The 24,792-nt window shown below is 42.9% G+C and overlaps 1 protein-coding gene across 1 annotated transcript; it reads left to right on the top strand.

Moving 5' to 3' along the window:
• Positions 1-19,605: 19,605 nt before the first annotated feature.
• On the top strand, positions 19,606-20,592 carry LOC112259073 (trace amine-associated receptor 13c-like). Its single transcript, XM_024433840.2, has one exon. The coding sequence runs from the start codon at positions 19,651-19,653 to the stop codon at positions 20,590-20,592; it is 942 nt and encodes a 313-aa protein (XP_024289608.1). The 5' UTR covers positions 19,606-19,650.
• Positions 20,593-24,792: the final 4,200 nt, after the last annotated feature.

Below are 24,792 nucleotides of genomic sequence, written 5' to 3'. Positions count from 1 at the left end.
ATTCCAAACGTCGTAAATTGTTGGTTATCTGCACGAACCCAGTCTTCTTAATGAGTCATCCATACATCAATTGTCTTAAAATCATTTATTTACTAAGTACTCACAGAAATGCATAACACAAACAAACAAAGTAGATATGGTTACAAAGAAATGATAGGGGAATGTGCCCTAGTGGGCTAAACCGGCATGGCGGCTTGTTAGATAAAAAGGGAAGTGGGGTTCGAATGAAATAAGACAACACACAGTTGATAATTATAACAATTGAAATACTAATCCTTTGCACATGAAGGCTCACTCATTTGGGAATAATTGCAATCAATATATATATTTACGCTCAGTGTGTCGTCCTGAAATCTGTTGGAAGGTTAGTTTCTGTTGGAGAGTTTGTCCGCCCTCTCTCTCTCTCTCGTGGTTAGAATGGATAGTTCAGAGTAACATTCATCCATGTCGTTATGGAATAGGTGTTTCGGCGGGTGTCGGTCTTCGCATTCAATGATACCGAATTCCTAGCTGCAGACTAGTAATTAGTATCAAAGATTTGTTCTTATTCTGTCGGTATCGATAGTCTTAGAGTTTCGGCAATTGCAATTGCAATTGCTCGGCCTCTGACTGCAAGGCACTTCAGAGGGTAGTACGTACGGCCCAGTACATCACTGGGGCAAAGCTGCCTGCCATCCAGGACCTCTACACCAGGCGGTGTCAGAGGAAGGCCCTAAAAATTGTCAAAGACCCCAGCCACACCAGTCATAGACTGTTCTCTCTACTACCGCATGGCAAGCGGTACCGGAGTGCCAAGTCCAGGACAAAAAGGCTTCTCAACAGTTTTTACCCCCAAGCCATAAGACTCCTGAACAGGTAACCAAATGGTTACCCAGACTATTTGCTTTTTACGCTGCTGCTACTCTCTGTTTATCTTATATGCATAGTCACTTTAACAATACATTCATGTACATACTACCTAAATTGGCCCGACCAACCAGTGCTCCGGCACATTGGCTAACCGGGCTATATGCAATGTGTCCCACCACCCGCCAACCCCTCTTTTTACGCTTCTGCTGCTCTCTGATCATCATATATGCATAGTCACTTTAACGATACCTACATTTACATACTACCTCAATAAGCCTGACTAATAGGTGTCTGTATATAGCCTTGCTACTTTTTTCAAATGTCTTTTTACTGTTGTTTTATTTCTTTACTTACCTACACACACACACACACACACACACCTTTTAATCGCACCATTGGTTAGAGCCTGTAAGTAAGCATTTCACTGTAAGGTTTACACCTGTTGTATTCCGCGCACGTGACAAATAAACTTTGATTTGTTGTGATTTGAACAACCATTACAACCTTAGCTTATACTCAGGTTTTATGGTCTGGTCTCAAACCTTAGCCCTCTCGTGGAAATCGAGGTGGCTGGTCCCGTCTCAACCCTTAGCCCTCTCGTAATTGAGGTAAGCTCGGTCTGGTGATAGAAAACCCATGTGGGGGTTTTATTCGGAAGAGTAGAAAAGGGCCTGTCCCATGATGCCAGACCATAACTGTGCTCATGGGCGGTCCTCTGATTTAGTTCAACTCCAAAGGGAATTAGAGTTTCCTTCATTAAACAGTCTAAAATCACATTACATAATTCCACAAATAGTTTCATCTTTACTCATTAATTTTATACAACCATTAGATGTAAGCCTCATAAAGGAGACACTTGTATAAACATGGTTATGGTAATGTGTCTGTATTGTCTCATAAGTTTCACAAAATTGTAGCAAACGAACCAGTTCATAGCTGGATTCTTCACCGATCTTTTATACCTTCCCCAGAACATGAATATCATTTGGTTCTCCAGTTCTGTGAGGTGGAAGAAATTCTATGAAACTCACTCTCTCTCTATACTGTCTGGCCATGAGGAGAGGATCTCCTCCAGGAATTTACGACCTCTCTGACCACAGCAGCCTGAGTGTAGGAGAGAGAGAGGGGGATGGTGCAGAGGTAGGGGGATGGTGCTCGCTGTGTCCAAAGAGGGCAACGTCATGACAACAACCATCTCTGCAACACTCCACCAATCAGGGCTTTATAGTAGAGTGGCCAGACGGAAGCCTGTCCTCAGTAAAAGGCACATGACAGCCCACTTGGAGTTTTCCAAAAGGCACAAAAAGGAGTCTCAGACCATGAGAAACAAGATTCTCTGGTCTGATGAAACCAAAGATTTCTAGCGAGTTTTTCCTAGCCACCGTGCTTCTACACCTGCATTGCTTGCTGTTTGGAGTTTTAGGCTGGGTTTCTGTACAGCACTTTGAGATATCAGCTGATGTAAGACGGGCTATATAAATCAATTTGATTTGATTTGCTTGAACTCTTTGGCCTGAATGCCAAGCGTCACCTCTGGAGGAAACCTGGCACCATCCTTACGGTAAAGCATGGTGGTGGCAGCATCATGCTGTGGGGATGTTTTTCAGTGGCAGGGACTGGGAGACTAGTCAGGATCAAGGCAAAGATGAATGGAGCAACGTACAGAGAGATCCTTGATGAAAACCTGCTCCAGAGCGCTCAGGACTTCAGACTGGGGCAAAGGTTCACCTTCCAACAGGACAACGACCCTAAGCAAACAGCCAAGACAACGCAGGAGTGGCTTCAGGACCTGTCTCTGAATGTCCTTGAATGGCCAAGCCATAGCCCAGATTTGAACCCAATCAAATATCTCTGGAGAGACCTGAAAATAGATGTGCAGTAACGCTTCCCATCCAACCTGACAGTGCTTGAGAGGATCTGTAGAGAATAGAATGGTAGAAACTCCCCAAATACAGGTGTGCCAAGCTTGTAGCATCATACCCAAGAAGACTTGAGGCTGTAATCACTGCCAAAGGTGCTTCAACAAAGTACTGAGTATTTATGTAAATGTGGTACTTCAGTTGTTTTTTTATTTTTTTAAATTTGCAAAATCTTCAAGTTTTTATTTTGCTTTGTCATCATGGACTATTGTGTGTAGCTTGATGAGGGGATTAAAAAAAAACATTTTAGAATATGGCTGTAACATAACAAAATGCATCACTTCCAACCGCAAGGTGCTACAGATGGAAGTGCGAATGGCCCAATACGTCACTGAGTCCAAGCTTCCTGTCATCCAGGACCTTGATACCAGGCGGTCAGAGGAAGGCCCTAAAATTGTCAAAGACTCCAGCCTCCCTAGTCATAGACTGTTATCTCTGCTACCACATGGCAAGCGGTACTGGAGCGCCAAGTCTAGGTCCAAAAGGCTTTCAAACAGCTTCTACCCCCATTGCTGAACAGCTAATCAAATGGCTACGCAGACTATTTGCATTGACCCCCTCTCCTTTTTATACACTGCTGCTACTCATTGTTTATTATCTATTATCTATGCATAGTCACTTCAACACTACCTACATGTACATAATACCCCAATTACGTCGACTAACCTGTAACCTCACACATTGACTTGGTAGCGGTGCCCCCTGTTTATAGCCTTGTTATTGTTATTTTATTGTTGCTCTTTAATTTTTTACTTTAGTTTATTTAGTAACAATTTTTCTTAACTCTTATTTTTCTGAAAACTGCATTGTTGTTTAAGGGCTTGCAATTAAGCATTTCACCTGTTGTCACGATCGTCATAAGAAGCGGACCAAAATGCAGCATGGTATGTGTTCATGATGATATTTTAATTAAAGAAAGCACTAACACTGAATACAAAACAATAAACGAATAATGACCTTGAAGCTATAAGAACTGTTCTGACACAAACACTACACATAGACAATCACCCAACACTCAAGGACCAAGCGGCGTGGTAACGGGAAGCAGCAGCAGCAGCAGCCAGCATCACAAGACTCATGGACATGGGAGGACGAGTTGGACGGAAAAGGTCAGACCCGAGCCAACTCCCCTGTTTACCGTAAGGAGCCAAGGAGGAAACCAGAACCAGAGCCGGTGTTGGAGGTGAGCGAAGCAGATACAGTGAAGGAGTTAATGGGGAAATTGGAGGAGAGAGTTATGAGGGAGGTGCTGTGTTGGTGCATGAGGCACAACATTCGCCCGACGGAGTGTGTCGGGGATTTGATGGCACCTGGGTCAGCTCTCCATACTCGTCCTGAGGTGCGTGCTAGTCGTCTGGTGAAGAATGTGCCAGCCTCACGCACCAGGCCTCCTGTGCACCTCCCTAGCCCTGCACGTCCTGTGCCAGCTCAGCGCTACAGTGCTCCTAGCAGTGCTAACCGTGGCGGGCGTTGTACTGGTCAGGCACCGTGTTATGCGGTGGAACGCACGGTGTCCCCAGTACGCGTGCTTAGCCCGGTGCGCTACATCCCAGCTCCCCGCATCTGCCGGGCTAGGGTGAAGATCCAGCCAGGGCGGATGGTGCTAGCCCTGCTCTCAAGATCTCCAGTACGCCTTCACGGTCTGGTCCATCCAGTGCCACCTCCACGCACCAGCCCTCCGGTGGCAGCCCCCACACCAAGCTGTCTCTCTGTCCTTTGTCTACAGGTGCTCCAGCCTGTCCAGCGCTGCTAGAGCCTCCCATCTCTCCAGAGCTGCTAGAGTCTCCCGCCTGTCCAGAGCTGCTAGAGTCTCCCGCCTGTCCAGAGCTGCTAGAGTCTCCCGCCTGTCCAGAGCTGCTAGAGTCTTCCGCCTGTCCAGAGCTGCTAGAGTCTCCCGCCTGTCCAGAGCTGCTGGAGTCTTCCGCCTGTCCAGAGCTGCTAGTCTCCCGCCTGTCCAGAGCTGCTAGAGTCTCCCGCCTGTCCTGAGCTGCCAGAGCCCCCAGCCAGCCAGGAGCTGCCAGAGCCGCCAGCCAGCAAGGAGCTGCCAGAGCCGCCAGCCAGCCAGGAGCTGCCAGCCAGCCAGGAGCTGCCAGCCAGCCAGGAGCTGCCAGAGCAGCCAGCCAGCCACTAAGGGGAACTAAGACTATGGTGGAGTGGGGGCCACGTCCAGCGCCAGAGCCGCCACCGCGGACAGATGCCCAGATGCCAGCCAGCCAGGGGCTGCCAGACCCGTCAGCCAGTCTTGAGCTACCCTTCAGTCCTGAGCTACCCCTCAGTCCTGAGCTAACCTTCAGTCCTGAGCTGCCCCTCAGTCCGGAGCTGCCCCTCAGTCCGGAGTTGCCCCTCAGTCCGGAGCTGCCCCTCAGTCCGGAGTTGCCCCTCAGTCCGGAGTTGCCCCTCAGTCCAGTGGGGCCCTTTAGTAGGGTTGCCAGTCCTAGGTCGGCGGCGAGGGTTGCCGCTCAAAGGGCGCTACTAAGGGGAACTAAGACTATGGTGGAGTGGGGGCCACGTCCAGCGCCAGAGCCGCCACTGCGGACAGATGCCCACCCAGAACCTCCCATATAGTTTCAGGTTAGGGGGGGATACTGTCACACCCTGACGATAGTTTGCTTTGTATGTTTCTATGTTTTGTGTGGTCAGGGTGTGATCTGAGTGGGCATTCTATGTTGTATGTCTAGTTTGTCTGGTTCTGTGTTTGGCCTGATATGATTCTCAATCAGAGGCAGGTGTTAGTCATTGTCTCTGATTGGGAACCATATTTATGTAGCCTGTTTTGTCATTGTGGGTTGTGGGTGATTGTCTATGTGTAGTGTTTGTGTCAGCACAGTTCTTATAGCTTCATGGTCGTTATTCGTTTATTGTTTTGTATTCAGTGTTCAGTGCTTTCTTTAATTAAAATATCATCATGAACACATACCACGGTGCATTTTGGTCCGCTTCTTACAACGATCGTGACACCTGTTGTAATTAGGAGCATGTGACTAATACATATTTGATTTGATTGATTTTGGGCTGTAATGTAGCTGTGTTGATCATGGATCTTCATTTAGTTGCGTCGATCCCAGATCGTCGTTTAGCTGTGTTGATACTGGATCGTCGTTTAGCTGTGTCGATCCTGGTTCGTCGTTTAGCTGTGTCGATCCTGGATCGTCGTTTAGTTGTGTTGATCCTGGATCATCATTTAGTGTGTTGATCCTGGATTGTTGTTTAGCTGTGTTGATCCAGTTCATGCCCCATGAAATCCAAGTAACATATATATATATTTTTTACTATAGAGAATGGTGTAGGATTGAACCCTGAGTGAGGTAAGGCTATAGTAGGGTTGCAGAAAACTGGTAATTTTCCCCAAATTCCTTGGTTTTCCAGAAAATCTGATAGGAAGATTCCTGGAATCAGGATGGAATAAGCAAGAAATCAGAAAAGTTACCAGATTTTTGTAACCACGGTTAAGGGGGAGACGTAGCAGACGTGATTCGGACTCACATTCTCGTGATGGTGATGAGGTAGCCCTGCCTGTGACTTTAAAATTAGTGTCCAAAAGGAAATGACCTCTTGGTCTTTTGGTTTTCCACGGAGGAGACTGAGGTTCAGAGGCCTGATTCAGAGGTGGGTTTCTTGACCTGGGCACAGTGAGCTTGTTTAGGGGTAAGGACTAATGAAAGTTGTACTCATGTACTAAGGTTCATTGCCAGGTTCACTCCAAATGTTTATGCTGTATTAGGGCCTTATTGGGGCCTTGGAGTATAGTGTTTGTATGCGTCTCCAACACCTTTAATTGGTAGAATTCCTATGAGTTTTGGACCTCATTATGCCAGAGCTTTGAATACAGGTTATAACGGTATCCTCTGGTGAGAGAAAATTAAAGTCAAACAAACATCATTAAGGAGTTGTTCACTTACCCAGTAGAGATGCTATGGTCATAGTGTCATCAGTCACAGAGCACAGGTTTTTTTGCTGATGAAATATGCTCTTTGGGAATCATGAGGTCTACCGAGGCGAAATCACTATGTAGTAGTTGAGTGTGTCAGTGTGTGTGTGTGTGTGTGTGTGTGTGTGTGTGTGTGTGTGTGTGTGTTTGAGGCCTATACTTGGTTGAGTGCTATGTGTCATTTTTTACAAAGCCTTGCATGTAAATTCTAACAGGACCCTCTGGAATCTGAGAGAACAACAACAAACCAGAAAATGATGATTGGGTCAGAATACCGCAGGGTGATGTTTGTCAAATACTATTTGTTCCCATGATGTAACAGTCTCCCTCAACTTGAATCATTATTTCATCATTCAGTACAGATGGACAACTCTCTGGAATGTCCATTAGAGCATACAACATAAAGTTCGGTCATCTTATCAACTTCCTGACTGTCAATTTGATATGCACAGTAGTCTCGCAAGGCCATCCTTCCAAATCTAGTTTTGTTGACTTGATTATTAGAAGTCTGGGGAACTTCAGTATGGGACTTTGAGTTTGAATGGGAGGGCTGGCTGTTAACACCCATTACTAGTTTTGTATCTCATGATAGCTTGTTGCAAGCCAGAAACATTTTCATGCTCCACCTATACAAAGTATTTGATAGCTGCCCCCTCTGTTTTCTGGTACTCAGGTTTCTGAGTTGACCATTAAGCCGGATAGAGGGCCCTCTTGGTCCAAAGCCTGTTTTAGCATGGGCAACAGCTTTGAGGGCTTTCAACATTGTTAAGTTGTCAACTGGGTGGGACTTGCTAAAGGTTAAGGAAGAATCACGGAAGTCCATCCAGGTCAACAGGAGGTGTCAGCCAGTAAATTATACTGCTGAGCAAACATTCCATACCAAGTAGAATTGAATTTTTTTTTTTTTTGAAGTAGAATTGTCGAGTGTCTGCCGGCCGAGATGACTTAAACAGAGTGGCGGACCTAATTTGCAAACCAAGTGCAAACCAATTCTACATCTACAAATGGGTGAACATTATTGCTGTCAGTTTCCACTGATGTGTGGAACCTCTAACACATCACGCCGACAGCAAGCGAATGAACAGTGAACGAATGTACAAACCGACAATCAGTCCGGTGATTTTTCTAATTTATACCTTTTCAGACTATGTACACTCCAGCACAGTAGGTGGTGATGTGTACCTTTTCAATGTATTTACGAACTGCCAATACACTCAGAAGTAGAAGAAGAAGAAATTGACGAATTGAAATTGGAAATGCCAATGCTGTCACAGAAAAAGTCAATGCAAAGATAGGAGATGAGCTCTCAGCTCTGTGGAGCTGATGCATCTACTGTAATGCCTAACATACCTGGTCTAATGCTGTTCACATGTTCTCTCAATTTTGTACAAGCATTTTTTGGAACTGTGGTCAAACGTACCTAAAGCAAAACAGTAATCAAATCGAACATTTGATCATTTTATGGCTTTTGTATGGCAAATTTGTATGATTTTTCACAACATTAGTTATATTCAAAGATGCAGAGAAGAACATTTTTTCTCAATTGCGTAAAAGCTTTTTTTTTTGGATCTGTGTTGAAACGTAGCTATCAAAATGACAAAATAACACATATGGAATCATGTAGTAACCAAAATAACTCAAAAAATGTCCCACATATAAATACAGTAATGTAAACACACTTAAGGGTGACAAAAATATATGAGCAAAACTTCATGGAGTAGGCAATTTAAGCAGTTGGCCCGATGGTGCCTTCTGATGTCATCGGCCACCCCCTTGCTTGAGGAACAATAGAATCTAGAAGCAATAGTGAACAAACTACTGTACTTGTTTGTTGCTACTTAGATACCTGCCAAACTTAATAACTATTTCATCAAACTCTGTATTTAACAAGTTTACCAAGGATTTAGTTTTGTCCACATACAACTATTTCACCCCGAACACTTTACGTGGACATAAATCTGCAGGACCTCCTCCAGGAAAAAAAAGAATGTAATATTATGCCTTCTCATTGCAGTCACTGTACTCTTAATATACAGGAGAACTATCACCTTATGGTGAGGATTGCCGAGTTGCAAGCTCGGCTTCAGACGCAATAGTTAGGCAAGCATCTGTGCCACCATTTGCATACAAGCCAGTGAATTCTATGCGTTACAGCTGGATGAGTCAACAGACGTGGCGGGCCTGGCACAGCTCCTGGTATATGTAATTTACGTGTATGGGGGGGGGGAATTAAGGAAGACATGCTTTTCTGCAAACCACTGGAAACCAGGACAACAGGAGAGGATATTTTTAAAGTACTGGACAGCTTTGTGATATCAAATGGACTTTGGTGGTCAAAATGGTTTGGTATATATACAGATGGCACAAAAGTCATGACAGGGAGACATAGTGGAGTGGTAACGCGCGTGCAAGCAGTTGCTCCCGACGCAACTTGGGTGAACTTTCACTTTTGGATAAATAGTGTGCCCAATTTCAACTTCCTGCTACTCATGCCAAGAATATAAGATATGCATATTATTCATAGATTAGGATAGAAAACACTCTGAAGTTTCTAAAACTGTTTGAATCATGTCTGTGAGTATAACAGAACTTATGTAGCAGGCAAAACCCCGAGGACTAACTGTTCAGAATTGTTTTCCCCTATTTTTTTTCTTCTATTGTCTTTGCCATGGGATATTTCATAGGAACCTATTTTCAGTTCCTACCGCTTCCACTGGATGTCGCAAGTCTTTGGAATTTGGTTGAGGTTATTCCTTTGTGCAAAGAAGAAGTAGTCCAACTCGGAACTGGGGACACTTTTGTGAGTTGCGCTGGTTTGTTATCTTTCCTGTATTGAATACAGATTGCCCCGTCTACAATTTGATCGATTATTAACTTTTAAAAATACCTAACGTTGTATTACAAAAGCAGTTTGAAATATTTTGGCAAAGTTTATAGGCAACTTTTGAAATATTTTGTAGTGACGTTGTGCTCTTGTAAGCTGTTTTTTTCTGGATCAAACGCGCTTTATAAATGGACACTTTGGATATATATGGACGGAATGAATCGAACAAAACACCATACCATAGTACCCTCCAAGCTCGTCATCAAGCTCGAGACCCTGGGTCTCGACCCCGCCCTGTGCAACTGGGTACTGGACTTCCTGACGGGCCGCCCCCCAGGTGGTGAGGGTAGGCAACAACATCTCCTCCCCGCTGATCCTCAACACTGGGGCCCCACAAGGGTGCGTTCTGAGCCCTCTCCTGTACTCCCTGTTCACCCACGACTGCGTGGCCATGCACGCCTCCAACTCAATCATCAAGTTTGCGGACGACACAACAGTGGTAGGCTTGATTACCAACAACGACGAGACGGCCTACAGGGAGGAGGTGAGGGCCCTCGGAGTGTGCTGTCAGGAAAATAACCTCACACTCAACGTCAACAAAACTAAGGAGATGATTGTGGACTTCAGGAAACAGCAGAGGGAACACCCCCATCCACATCGATGGAACAGTAGTGGAGAGGGTAGCAAGTTTTAAGTTCCTCGGCATACACATCACAGACAAACTGAATTGGTCCACTCACACAGACAGCATCGTGAGGAAGGCGCAGCAGCGCCTCTTCAACCTCAGGAGGCTGAAGAAATTCGGCTTGTCACCAAAAGCACTCACAAACTTCTACAGATGCACAATCGAGAGCATCCTGGCGGGCTGTATCACCGCCTGGTATGGCAACTGCACCGCCCTCAACCGTAAGGCTCTCCAGAGGGTAGTGAGGTCTGCACAACGCATCACCGGGGGCAAACTACCTGCCCTCCAGGACACCTACACCACCCGATGCTACAGGAAGGCCATAAAGATCATCAAGGACATCAACCACCCGAGCCACTGCCTGTTCACCCCGCTGCCATCCAGAAGGCGAGGTCAGTACAGGTGCATCAAATCTGGGACCGAGAGACTGAAAAACAGCTTCTATCTCAAGGCCATCAGACTGTTAAACAGCCACCACTAACATTGAGTGGCTACTGCCAACACACTGTCAATGACACTGACTCTACTCCAGCCATTTTAATCATGGGAATTGATGGGAAATTATGTAAATATATCACTAGCCACTTTAAACAATGCTACCTTATATAATGTTACTTACCCTACATTGTTCATCTCATATGCATACGTTGATACTGTACTCTATATCATCGACTGCATCCTTATGTAATACATGTATCACTAGCCACTTTAACTATGCCACTTGGTTTACATACTTATCTCATATGTATATACTGTACTCGATATCATCTACTGTATCTTGCCTATGCTGCTCTGTACCATCTCTCATTCATATATCCTTATGTACATATTCTTTATCCCCTTACACTGTGTATGACAGTAGTTTTTTTTGGAATTGAACTAGAAGCACAAGCATTTCGCTACACTCGCATTAACATCTGCTAACCATGTGTATGTGACAAATAAAATTTGATTTGATTTGATTTGAAAAGGACCAATTGTGTTGTTTATGGGACATATTGGAGTGCCAACAAAAGAAGCTCATCAAAGGTAATGCATCTAATGCATATGCTAGCTCCTTTGTCCACTGCTGGTGTAGACGGTGCAGGCTATCAGATAATAGCTTCTTGTGCTTTCGCCGAAAAGTATTTTTAAAATCTGACATGTTGGCTGGATTCACAACGAGTGTAGCTTTAATTGAGTATCTTACATGTGTGATTTAATGAAAGTTTGAATTTTATAGCATTTTATTTGAATCTGGCGTTCTGCATTTCCCCTGGCAATTGACCAGTTGAGACATTTGAGTCCCGCCTATCCTTTGACCATGATATTCTCTTGTCTGACCGATGACGAGTTTCTCACACGACTGGCCTATCTGGGTGATGTTTTTTCTCGCCTGAATGTTCTGAATCTAGGATTACAGGGACGCTTCGCAACTATAGTCAATGTGCAGGACAAAATGGAGGCTATGATTAAGAAGTTGGAGCTCTTCTCTGTCTGCATTAACAAGGACAACACACAGGTCTTTCCATCATTGTATGATTTCACAGACAATGTCAAATATGATATAGTTGAGCACCTGAGTGAGTTGGGTATGCAATTATGCAGGTACATTCCCAAAACAGATGATGCAAACAACTGGATTCCTTATGCCTTTCATGCCCTGCCTCTAGTCCACTTACCGCTATCTGAACAAGAGATCCTCATCCAAATTGCAACAAGCGGTTCTGTGAAAATCGAATTTAATCAGAAGCCATTGCCAGATTTCTGGATTGGGCTGTGCTCAGAGTATCCTGCCTTGGCAAATCGTGCTGTTAAGACACTGATGCCCTTTGCAACCAAGTACCTATGTGAGAGTGGATTCTTGGCCCTCACTAGCATGAAAACTAAATACAGGCACAGACTGTGTGTAGAAAATTATTTAAGACTGAGACTCTCTCCAATACAACCCAACTTTGCAGAGTTATGAGCATCCTTTCAAGCACACTCTTCTCATTAACATGTGGTGAGTTATTCACAATTTTTGGTGAACAAATCAGGTTTCATATGTAAGACGGTTAAATAAAGAGCAACAATATTGATTATTATTATTTGTGCCCTTGGTCACTTCCCACGAGCCGGGTTGTGACAAAAAACTCACACTCATTCTTATGTTTTATAAAAGTATTGTATAGTATGTATGTGGCAGGCTTACAATGATGGCAAAAAACAACATTTGGGACTGCACTAACCCTGGTGCTAAACGGGGTACGCAGCTGGAGATTGAATGTTTGAAGGGGTACGGGATTATACAAAATTTGGGAACCACTGCTCTAGTGGTATGGGTGGCTGTGCTTTGGCAAAGTGGGTAGGGTTATATCCTGCCTGATTGACCCTGTACGCTGGTATCGTCAGAGACGAGTTGAGACTGGCCGGGGGCCCTAAGCAACCGCTTATGTCGCTTATGCCTGTAGCCGGCCGTGGCCCATCCCCCCCACTTGTGCCATGTCAGAGAACACCTGGACAACCTATTGTGCGTAAACAGGATGATAAATGATCAGGTTGTAAATCACAGCTCGTACATTGTTTGCTGTCTGATGTTTAAGTTTCAGTCACTCAATTTCAGTCACTCAATATTTTGGACAAATATGTGCGAAAGTAAGGCGAGAATCTCAACACAATCAAACTAGCATGGGCAATGATCATAAGTCATACCGTGGCTAATAGGCTATCTTATCAACAGTTTTAATGTATTTATTGCGTACACTAAAAACAGAGAAACCTGTTGTAGCTCGCTAGCTAGCTGCTGGGAGGATGTAATGTCATCGCTTGGACGAGTGGCTAAAGCTAAATAAGATGTAATTTGGTCATTTGTTAGCTAGCTAACAAGAAATGTGAGAGAAATGTCTCTTGAACTATTGTTATCCACGGTTAGCATATGTCTTAGTTGTCAATCAAATGCATTTGGCATTGATCAAATTGTCAGGCACAAAAGCTGGTTAATCCTATTCAGTTGTCAAAAACGTGGGTTATGGGACATAAGCAGCTATTTGAGGGCAGGCTGCAGCAGGGCTAGCGAGCAGGCTACTATTCACCATCGTATCAATGCAATTACTCGCTGAAAAAGTTTGACAGAGTTTATCAAAAGATACTGGTTTGCCCTTTTGTCTGTGGTTTATCCCTGACTAGATTTCATTCATGCTGTTGCAGCTCCCTGTGAAAACACAGTTCAAAGTGAATTGCATGTCCTTATATTGCAATGGCTTATTTCCATATACACCAACTGTAGCTCTGATTGGTTATGGTGCACCGGTCTGTTTAAAGTCTGCGCATGGACAAGATTGATGCGTTTTTATTAATTTATAATCGACTGTGGTGTCTATTAATTGTCCAAACACACGGCCGCTTTCCCATTCACATTAATATAGACATTTAACAAATACCCAATTCAACTTAATTCCCAAACATTCTATGAGTGTATGAAAACGTGAAATGACCGTATCCATGTGATTGCTTCTCACAAAATTTAAAATAATTCACCATATTCTTCCCGAGGGTGTAAATAAACATATTTTAATTAGATTTAATGATGCTAAAACGCTGTTCGTTCTTATAAGGTTTTTGTTCAGACTATTACCACATTGTTTTCATCAAAGGATAAATGTTTGTTGATTAAAGTGGTGTTGATACAAAATGATTTGGCAGGATTGGATTGACTTGTTGATTGCAGAAGGCATAAACTTGTTTTAAAAGAGCAACCTGCAGTTCAAACAATAACAAAGTGTCTCATCTTGCCACAATTTCCGCAAACGGCTAAGGGATGGGGCTGGAGAAATGTAATGGAAAAAAGCCATTTGAACCCGTGGCCCTCACCAACCTGCCAACTGATCCACGATGATCTTCTCATTCAAGGACTATGCACTATCGTCCTAAAACGGCACATTGCTCTTTTTTTAATTTAATGAGTCGGATGGGAAGGATATACTCCAAACACCCAAACAGGCCCTCATCTCCATCCTTCGCTGGAGAAGAAAAGGGAGATTTTACAGAAAGAGATCAGAGTGACTTGTGCGGATCAGGAGATGAGTGGATAATCTCAACGCTCAACGGAAGTGGCAGGGCTTGCAAACGATTGCAGACTACAAAGGAAACCACAGCCGGGAGCTGCCCAGTGACACAAGCCTACCAGATGAGCTGAATAACTTCTATGCTCGCATTGAGGCAAGGAACACTGAAACATACATGATATCATCAGCTGTTTCGGACGACTGTGTGATCATGCTCTCCACAGCCGATGTGAGTAAGACCTTTCAACACATCAACATTCACAAGGCTGCAGGGCCAAACAGATTACCAGGATGTGTACACTGAGCATGCGCTGACCAACTGGCAAGTGTCTTCACTGACATTTTCAACCTCTCCCTGTCTGAGTCTATAATACCAACATGTGTCAGGCAGACCACCATAGTCCCTGTGCCCAAGTACACTAAGTTAACCTGCCTAAATGACTACCAACCCGTAGCACTCACGTCTGTAGCCATGAAATGCTTTGAAAGGCTGGTCATGGTTCACATCAACACAAATTAACTCAGAAACCCTAGACCCACTCCAATTTGCATACTGCCCCAACAGATCCACAGATGATGCAATCTCTAGATTATAGAGTTCTGAGGACCCTAGCCAAATCTTTTCAGTCTCCTAAGGGGGAATAGGCATTGCCGTGCCCTCTTCTTGACTGTCTTGGTGTGTTTGGACCATGTTGGTGATGTGGACACCAAGGAACTTAATTAGGGATAGCGACACCAGCCAACAACATCCGGTGAAATTGGAGGGTACACAATTCAAATAAATAATCGTAATATTAAACATTCATGAACATGCAAGTGTCAAGTATCATTAAAAGCTTATATTATTGTTAATCTAACTGTGTTGTCCGATTTACAATAGGCTTTACGGCGAAAGCATGCGATTGTCTGAGGACGGCGCCTCACAACAACGTATATTTCAAACAACACAGGCTTCATAAAATCACAAATAGCGATTAAATAAATAATTTACTTTTGAAGGTCTTCCTCTGTTTGCAATCCCAAGGGTCCCAGCTACAACATGAATGGTTGTTTTGTTAGATAAAATCTGTCTTTATATCCCCAAAAGTCTTAGTTGGCGCCATCGATTTCAGTAATCGACTCGTTCAACATGTAGACAAAGGAGTCCAAAAAGCTACCACTAAACTTCGTCCAAACAAGTCAAACGACATTTCTATACAATACACAATTTTTTCCTCTCATATCAATTCTGTTATAGTCTCAGACATTATTTTAACAGTTTTAGAATCAACAAAGTGTTTTCTATCCAATGCTACCAATTATATGCATATCCTGGCTTCTGGGCCTGAATAACAGGCAGTTAACTTTGGGCATGTCAGTCAGGCGGAAATTCAGGAAACTAGACCCCATCCCAGAGAGGTTTTAAAGCTCTCGACCTGTTCCACTACAGCCCCATCGATAAGAATGGGGGTGAGCTTGGCCCTCATTTTCCTGTAGTCCACTATCATCTAATTTGTCTTGATCCTGTTGAGGGAGAGGATGTTGTCCTGGCACAACACTGGCAGGTCTTTGACCTCCTCCCTCCTCCCTCCCTGACCTCTCATCATTGTCAATGATCTTTTGTGTCGTCGGCAAACTTAATGATGGTGTTGGAGTCGTGCTTGGCCATGCAGTCATGAGTGAACAGGGAGTACAGGAGGGGACCCCGCTGCTATCTCCTGATTCTCCACGAAGAATGACACGGTTTAAATCAGAGGGGCCATGGTAGGATCCTTCCTTTGCTCCTCAACAAGAAACTCCCACTTGAACTGTAGGGGGTCTAGCACTTCCCATATCTTAGCAAACCAGGTGTTGATGGGTCCCTTCAATCCTTTGAAATATCTGCCGATGCTTGCTTGGCCTGCATCTGAGAGCGAGTCACTAGACAGGCTAGGAATATACCAGGATATTTCCTCTCCAATGCCTCTGTTTCCTGTGTGTCTACAGATACTTGACTCACCACCGGGCCACACACATCTGATCCCCAGCAAGGTCATTACCCAATAACTAGACCCTCTGTGGCTAAGCCCGGTGCCTTCGGCAGTGGTATTGATTTTTAAGGGCTCTGTTCTTTGTGTTGGCCCATCCTTCTCAGTGTAGGGCAGTCCAACTTCATGTGCCCCCTTTGCTTGCAGTAGTAACAGACACTTATGAAATGCTTGTAATTATACTTCAGTGTTCCATAGTAACATCTGACAAAAATATCTAAAGACACTGAAGCAGCAAATGTTGTGAAAATGTATATTTGTGTCATTCTCAAAACTTTTGGCCACGACTGTACACCCATTCAGCGTCATTCACACCCTCTTACGCTTTAGCCCAACCCATTTAGTTTCGCTCCCCGAGCGTTCAGATCACACACTTGATGCTTTGGGCGATGATTTGTTTACCTCTGGATAACATGAAAACAGCCTAACCAGCTTTACTGACAACAATTTCATTATGCTTTTTTTTGCCAACGTTTACTGACACCAGCCATATTCAATGGGTGTTGTACACTTAGATCTTAAGACATGTAGGTAGCTAGCTAGTGTTGATGAATAGATACATGAGAAACAAGACCAAGTTGCGACTCTGGACAAGGCGGATAATGTATAGTAAAGGCCGTTTATTCAAGAGTAATGATATCTGGCAAAGCGTGCTGCACGGCCCCATTCGTCTAGTTCTTAGGGAACTATCGGAAAAAGAGACCAGAAACATGTCGTACAGTTCATTTTATACATTGAAATGACGTAGGTAGATTCTGGTAGTCCTGGCTTCTGGTAGGTTGCTGGTAGTCGATTGGCAGTTCCCTCCAGACTGGTGTCGCCGTCCCATTGGCAGTTGGAAGAGTTCTTTGTCTTTGGAGCCCATTCCCAGGGGAGGGGGTGCGTGTGTGTATGTGTGTGCGTTCCTGTCTTGGCAAGTCTGTGTGCCCTCGCAGTGAGTGTGTGTATGTGTGTGCGTTCTTGTCTTGGCAAGTCTGTGTGTCCTCGCAGTGAGTGTGTGTATGTGTGTGCGTTCTTGTCTTGGGATGTTGTGGCCGAACTGACGGCTAGCATCTGTGGCTAGGATGTATCCTGTTTTGACAGTGTTGTGGATGATTTAAGTGAGTGTGTGTGTGAGAGATATCCTGTATGAGCCCTAACATGTTTTACTGTGAAAATACGTTGCTATGTGTTGTCTCAGTTATAGCAATGCAATAGCAGTAAGCTGGTCATTTGCATAGGAAATAGCACTTCATTACACTAGGTAACAAATGAACCTAGCTAGGTAAACAACGTGTAAGATCACACACGTCACGTAACGTTAGCTAACGAGCCAGCCAGCTAACATTAGCTAGTTATAGAACAATGAACACAGTGCCAAATCATGTTGTTACTACCCTGCATGAAAATGCTGAAAGCTATCAACCAGGTTCAATGTTATCTAGCTAACATTAGGATCTAACTAGCAAAGCAAACGGTTCTGGGACACAAGTAATCATACAAGTAACGTTACGTAACCTGTGCGATCTTACATGTTGTTTACTTAGCTAGGTTCATTATTTACCTAGCTAGCTAGCTAACAGTACACTTTAACTTAAGACATGTAGCTAGCTAGCTAGGTAAATAATGAACCTAGCTAAGTAAACAACATGTAAGATCGCACAGGTTACGTAACGTTAGCTAACGTGCCAGCCAGCTAAAGTTAGCTAGTTAGGGCGGTAGGTAGCCTAGTGGTTAGAGCATTGGGCCGGTAACCGAAAGGTTACTGGATCGAATCCCTGAGCTGACAATGTAAAAATATGTTGTTCTGCCCCTGAGCAAGACAGTTAACCCACTGTTCCCCAGGCACTGTGGATGTTGACTAAGGCATCCCCCCGCACCTCTCTGATTCAGAGGTTAAATGTGGAAGATGCATTCAGTTGTATAACTGACCTTTTCCCCTTCCCCTAAACAACAATGAACATAGTCCCTAATCATGTTGTTACTAACCTGCAACACTGCACTCCTGTGTTGCCTTGGCTGTTGGAATGTGAATTTATGCCCCAGTCTGAGGTCCTGGGCATGCTGGAGCAGGTTTTCATCAAGGATCTCTCTAGACTTTGCTCCGTACATATTTCCTTTCCCTTGATCCTGACTAGTCTCCCAGTCCCTGCCACTGAAAAACATCCCCACCGCATGATGCTGCCATCACCATGCTTCACCGTAGGGGTTGTGCCAGGTTTCCTCCACACGCAACGGTTGGCTAAAGAGTTCAATCTTGGTTTCATCAGACCAGAGCATCTTGGACTGGCCACCCCTCATCGGTTCCTCTCTAGGTTTCTTCATAGGTTCTGTCTGGCCTTTCGATGGGGATTTTTCCTAGCCACTGTGTTTCTACACCTGCATTGCTTGTTGTTTGGGGTTTTAGGCTGTCTTTCTGTGCAGCACTTTTAGATATCAGCTGATGTAAGAAGGACTTTATAAATCAATTTGATTTGACTTGATGGTCTGAGAGTCCTTTAGGTGCCTTTTGGCAATCTCCAGGCAGGCTGTCATGTGCCTTTTACTGATGAGTGGTTCCGTCTGGTCAATATACCATAAAGGCCTGATTGATGGAGTTCTGCAGAGATGGTTGTCCATTTGGAAGGTTCTCCCATCTCCACGGAGGAACTCTGGAACTCTGTCAGTGACAATTGGGTCACCAAGGCTCTCCCTGACCAAGGCCCTTCTCACCCGATTGCTCAGTTTGGCCAGGCGACCAGCTCTAGGAAGAGTCTTGGTGGTTCCAAACTTCTTCCATCTAAGAATGATGGCGGCCACTGTGTTCTTGGGGACCTTCAATGCTGCATAAATGTTTTGGTACCCTTCCCCAGATCTGTACCATGACACAATCCTGTCTCGGGGCTCTACGGACAATTCCTTCAAACTCATGACTTGGTTTTTGCCTTTCCAAATCATGTCCAATCATGTCAATCAACTCCCAAGTTGTAGACACAGCTGAAGGGTGATCAATGGAAACGGGATGCACCTAAGCCCAGTTTCCAGTCTCATAGCAAATTTTCTGCATACTTACGTGAATAAGGTATTTAAGTTTTGTATTTGTAGTAAATTTGCAGAAATTAATAACAACATGTTTTCGCTTTGTCATTATGGGGTATTGTGTGTAAAATGTGTTTTATCAATTTTAGAATAAGTCGGTAACGTAACAAATGTGGGAAATGGGAAGCGGTCTGAATACTTTCCGAATGCACTGTATATTGAATTTTCCCATAATGGCACTATTAATTTAGATGTGTGGTGTGTGTGTCAAGAAACTCTGAGGAGGGGGAGTTTCCCTCAGTCACGCAGGGATAAATAGAGAGGCAGAGCTCATAGTCTGTCAGAAGGGTGACCTGACAGGGTCATACAAAGGATCAAACAGGAGCAGGACCACAGAATTTTTACCCTTTCTTACAAATGGAGGAACACAAAGATGCTCAACACTGTTTTCATAACTCTTCTTGCAGGAAGGCTTCGCTATCGACATCTATATACATAACACTGTACATTTTGTTCTCATTCATTTCAGCGGTTACAGTATTTTTGAACATACTGGTGATCATCTCGATCTATCACTTCAAGCAGCTCCACACTCCAACCAACCTGCTCATCCTCTCTCTGGCTGTGACAGATTTCCTGGTGGGACTGATTGCGATACCAGTAGTGACTGTGGCAGTAATGGAATCATGCTGGGTTTTTGGGAAATATTTCTGTGTGTTTTTTCTCTTCATCGGTTACTTAATTATTTCTTTATCTCTGGGCAATTTGGTTTTGATATCTATTGACCGTTATGTAGCTGTGTGTTATCCCTTGTTGTACCACTCAAAAATAACAATACCAAGAATTATCTGTTGGATATTGATTACCTGGTGTTGGTGTAGCATATACAATGCTGCTATTTCAAGTAACTCTGTAACTCTACAGGTACCCAAAATGTGTTTTGAAGAATGTTTTATTTTTGAAGGATTTAACTGGAGTAAAACCATTGATTTTGTAATTATAATGGTTGTCCCATGCTATATTATTATAACACTTTATTTCAAAATATTTGTCGTCGCCAAATCACAGGCCAGAAAGATATTTTCAAAAGAGGCTGCCACCAAGTCTGGTGTTAAAACTGTACTGGTGAATAAGACTGAGAGAAAAGCAGCAAAAACTCTATCTATTGTAGTTTTCACCTATCTCACTTGTTGGATTTCAATTTTTTTTCTACATTTTTTTTTTCTACAATCATTAACTTACTTACTCTTGCTGCCATTTCTTAATTCCTTAATTAATCCAATAATTTATGCTTTCTTTTATCCATGGTTCAAAGCGATAGCTAAACATATTTTAACTCTAAAGTTAAGGCGTTTATAGTTCCTATATTTTTATTCAAAAGTTTGACAAACACAGATTTGATAATGTTATTTTCAAACTATACTGTTGTTGTAATTGTTTCTTTCATAATACACTTACATTACTTATCTCAGTTAGCTGTTGTTATTATAGATACATTTGGTGTTGATTCAGAATGTGGTGTTGATGCAGCATGATTCGGCTGTATTGGATTGTAATGACATGTTAAGTGCTAAAGGCATAAGCTTGTTATAAAGACATTTTAGTTATTTTGGGATGTACATTCCAAAGACCAAAGTCTGTGTTTGTTCCATGTTATTTAATGATAAATAGTATGTAAGTATTCTAAAAGTAAAGTACATTTTGAGGATGTCATGAATCAATCCAGATGTTATTTAACGCCACCCTCTAGTGGCTCAATGGCGACACAATGTCTTTAACAAGTGTAGTAATGTACAATACTGCTTGATAACATATACTGTCCAGGTCTATATCAATGGTGTATTTTGTAAGAATTTGATGTTAAAATGTAACAATGTGAAAAAATGACAAATAATAATGCCCGAAAAGAAAGATTCGCACAATCACAGGACTTTTTGCAAGTTAAAGGCATTAGACTTACAACATAGATGTTTGTTGTGGTAAGGGTCTGGGTGCATGCATATTGAGTAATTGATTGATTAAATTGTATGTTACACAAAGATTTTTTAAAAAATTCTAAACTAATCTAATCATTTAATTTGTGCACCCATTACTGAAATGGTTGTTCTAGTTTAAATGGCTTAGGTAGTTTCCTCTCACTGTTATTAACCCTGGCAGTCATTATAAATGCAGGTTGTAAGTGAATAAAACATTTCAACTGTTGGATAGCCTAAGGCTGGCTAGATTCCAATACGAATTACACATCACTTACAGTTAGTCTTGCAAAATTCTGGTAAATTTCCAAGGTCCTACAGAAATCCTGGTTGGAAGATTTTTGGGGGAAAGTTGGGGGAATTTTTCAACCCTACTTGCAGGCCTGATGTGGCCTGTAAACTATGAAGTCCAGGCCATTTGTATAAAGCCTTATGATACAGTGTGCTCCATAATTACTGGCACCCCTGACTGGCAATGCACAAACAATACTTTAAAAAATATAAACAATATAATTATAGAGATAAACTCAAAATACCAACATGTGAGAAATACTGTACTTTATTAATGTTTCAATGGAACCAACCAAAATCTTACAATTATTTAATACAAAATACATTTAACCAAAATCAAGGTTTCATCATTATTGGCACTCCTCAATGTGTGCAGACTACGGTAACAGCGAGCTTTATTATTATTATGTTTTTTTGATTGGTAGTTGGTCAGGTAACTAAGTAGTTGATGTTTAGTTGAAGTTTGCAGGCAGGGCTATCTCATCACGTGATAATGACCGACTCATGTCCGCTATATTTACCCCCCCTATGACCTCCTCCGCCATGAGAGAGTGCACAACATGGGGTGCCATTGTAATAGGCAGGATATGAACCCGGGTCTCCCATGTGAGCAACCAACATCTTTAGGAAATTCAGGAAATTCCCCCTTGGACTGAGGGCAGACACTGGTTTTGAAGTTCGCAGGCGAGGCTACCTCCTCACGTGATCATGAACGGCTCATGTCTGCTACATAGGCATGACATGAGCTCGCTGTGCCCCCATCGATGCATAGCCAGCTATCTACAGGAGGAATTCAGAATTATAAAACTTACTTTGCAGCACATCATTTACTGGCTGGTGTGTACATACCACAGCAAGCCTGTGCGCAGATGACACGACAGTTTCTGGATGTCAAAGTTACAGAGGAGGAAAGGAAATACCTGAATTCTGTATTCATCATTCTAGGGGTTTCCAACCACAAAAGTCTGAACTACGATCTGCCCAGATTTAAAAAAACGGGCAAAATGCCCCACAAGAGAATGGGAAAATCTGGACCATTGTTACAGCATCATTAAAGGGGCATACCACGCCACTCTCGGAAAGTATGAGTATGTGATGATCCAACTCATTCCCTCATACAGACAGGAACGTAAAACCTGCAAGCCTGTCAAACATACAGTGAATAAATGGACCATTGAGGCCTTTGGGGAGTTAAACCTCTTGAGCTGGCAAAAACGAATAGGCTGTTTAAACAAAACAAAAGTCTGACATATGTTTGACATATGGCTGGATTCAGTTAGCTGCTTCCAATCCGATGGATGTAAGCGGTAGTATACCAGCTTGTTTCATAAACTTGACTTCCGTGTAATGCAGAGTGAACTGTACCATTGAATGCGAGGCAATCCCACTACACATCTTAAAAGGTCAAATGCAAGAACATTTTCAATAGAGATGTGTTTGTTTGTCTTAGATGGACACAAGTTGTACCAAAATAAGTGCCTGGCTCTCGGGAGTTGTCCGTGTCCGCCGGCGGGGGAAAACACTACAGTGAAAGTCATGAAACGAGTGCCTGAAAATACGAGGATGTTGTTTTTTATTTTACAATTGCTCTACATAACTTCATAATAAGACAAATAACCCTGAACCCCTGTTGGAAACAATAACTTTAAAGGATTTAAAGGGTGAACAGACAGATGAAAAAACAATAACAGATGTGTGTGATGAGCCTGTGCTGTGAAAATTCAGTAAGTATCACACAAATATGTACCAGTCCACTATATTCTACAGTTCTCCACCTTTACATGGATATTTACTAGCCTAATCTTCATGGCCCTCATTATACTGTCTTTTAGCTGGGCATAGCAAATACAGTGTAGGTGAAAATCCCTACAAGGATGTCAGCCATGAGGTTTTAGAGGACTGCCTGGACTCCAACGATTAGGACAATTTCAAAGAAGACAATACCAACATACATGACTACACAGACAGGGAAACATCTTACATCAGTGTCTGCGAGGAAAACTGCATTCCAACCAGCACTTTTGTCACATCCAACAATCATAAATCCTGGTTCAATGCAGAGGTGAGAGGCCTTCACTCTGCCAAGTAAGGGGCACATAGGAGCAGCAACAATGACCAATACATGGTGGCAAAACACCTACTGAACAAACATAATGGAAGTCAAACGACAATATAAGGAGCTGCTAGAACTGGACTCACTAAACAAAAATGCTTCGGCTGGTGTGTGCCCCTGGCTATCCATCAATAACAAAAAATAAGAAAATTGTGCAGTTTGGTTTTTGTTAAATACAGGGAATTTGAAAATATTTATACTTTTACTTCAGTATATTTGTGCAATTCCATTTACTTTTGATACTTAAGTATATTTAAAACCAAATATATATTTTTTATTTTACTCAAGTAGTATTTTACCGGGGACTTTCAATTTTATGTGAGTCATTTTTATCAAGGTATCTTCACTTTTACCCAAGTATGGCAATTGAGTACTTTTTCCAACACTGTTTATTTATTTAACCTTTATTTAACAAGACAAGTCAGTTAAGAACAAATTCGGCCTACCAAGGCTAAAAACTAACAAGTAAGATGCTGGGCCAAATGTGTGCCGCCCTATGTGACTCTCAATCACAGCCGGTTGTGATACAGCCTGGAATCGAAGGTCTGTAGTGACGCCTCTAGCACTGAGACGCAGTGCCTTAGACCGCTGCACCACTCGAGAGCCCAAATATACAGTACAGTTCAAAAGTTTGGGGGCACTTAGAAATGTCCTTGTTTTTGAAAGAAAATCACATTCTTTGTCTATTAAAATAACTGCTGATTTTTAATGAAATATCTACATAGGTGTACAGAGGCCCATTATCAGCAACCATCTCTCCTGTGTTCCAATGGCACGTTGAACTAGCTAATCCAAGTTTATCATTTTAAAAGGCTAGTTGATCATTAGAAAACCCTTTTGCAATTATGTTAGCACAGCTGAAAACTGTTGTTCTGATTAAAGAAGCAATACAACTGGCCTTCTTTAGACTAGTTGAGTATCTGGAGCATCAGCATTTGTACTTACAAATTCCAAACTTCAGAAGCTTTTTCAAACCTCCAATACAAGTTTTGCATTTCCCAACACTAAATGCTTTGGTGGTGTTTTTGTGTGCCGAGATACTCTGAGGAGGGGGAGTGTATGTTTGCCACTCAGGGATAAATAGAGAGGCAGAGCTCAGAGTTTGTCAGAAGGCTGACCTGACAGAGTCACACACAGGACTAAGCAAGAGCAGGACCTCAGTATTTTTATCCTTTATTACAA

Source organism: Oncorhynchus tshawytscha, linkage group LG09, assembly GCF_018296145.1.
Source record: "Oncorhynchus tshawytscha isolate Ot180627B linkage group LG09, Otsh_v2.0, whole genome shotgun sequence".
Taxonomy (NCBI): Eukaryota; Metazoa; Chordata; class Actinopteri; order Salmoniformes; family Salmonidae; genus Oncorhynchus; species Oncorhynchus tshawytscha.
This window is presented reverse-complemented; position numbering and strand designations above follow the sequence as displayed.

Bases quoted from the DNA above. Each gene is read 5' to 3' on its own strand.
- LOC112259073 (XM_024433840.2), top strand. From the start codon at position 19,651: ATGGAGGAACACAAAGATGCTCAACACTGTTTTCATAACTCTTCTTGC.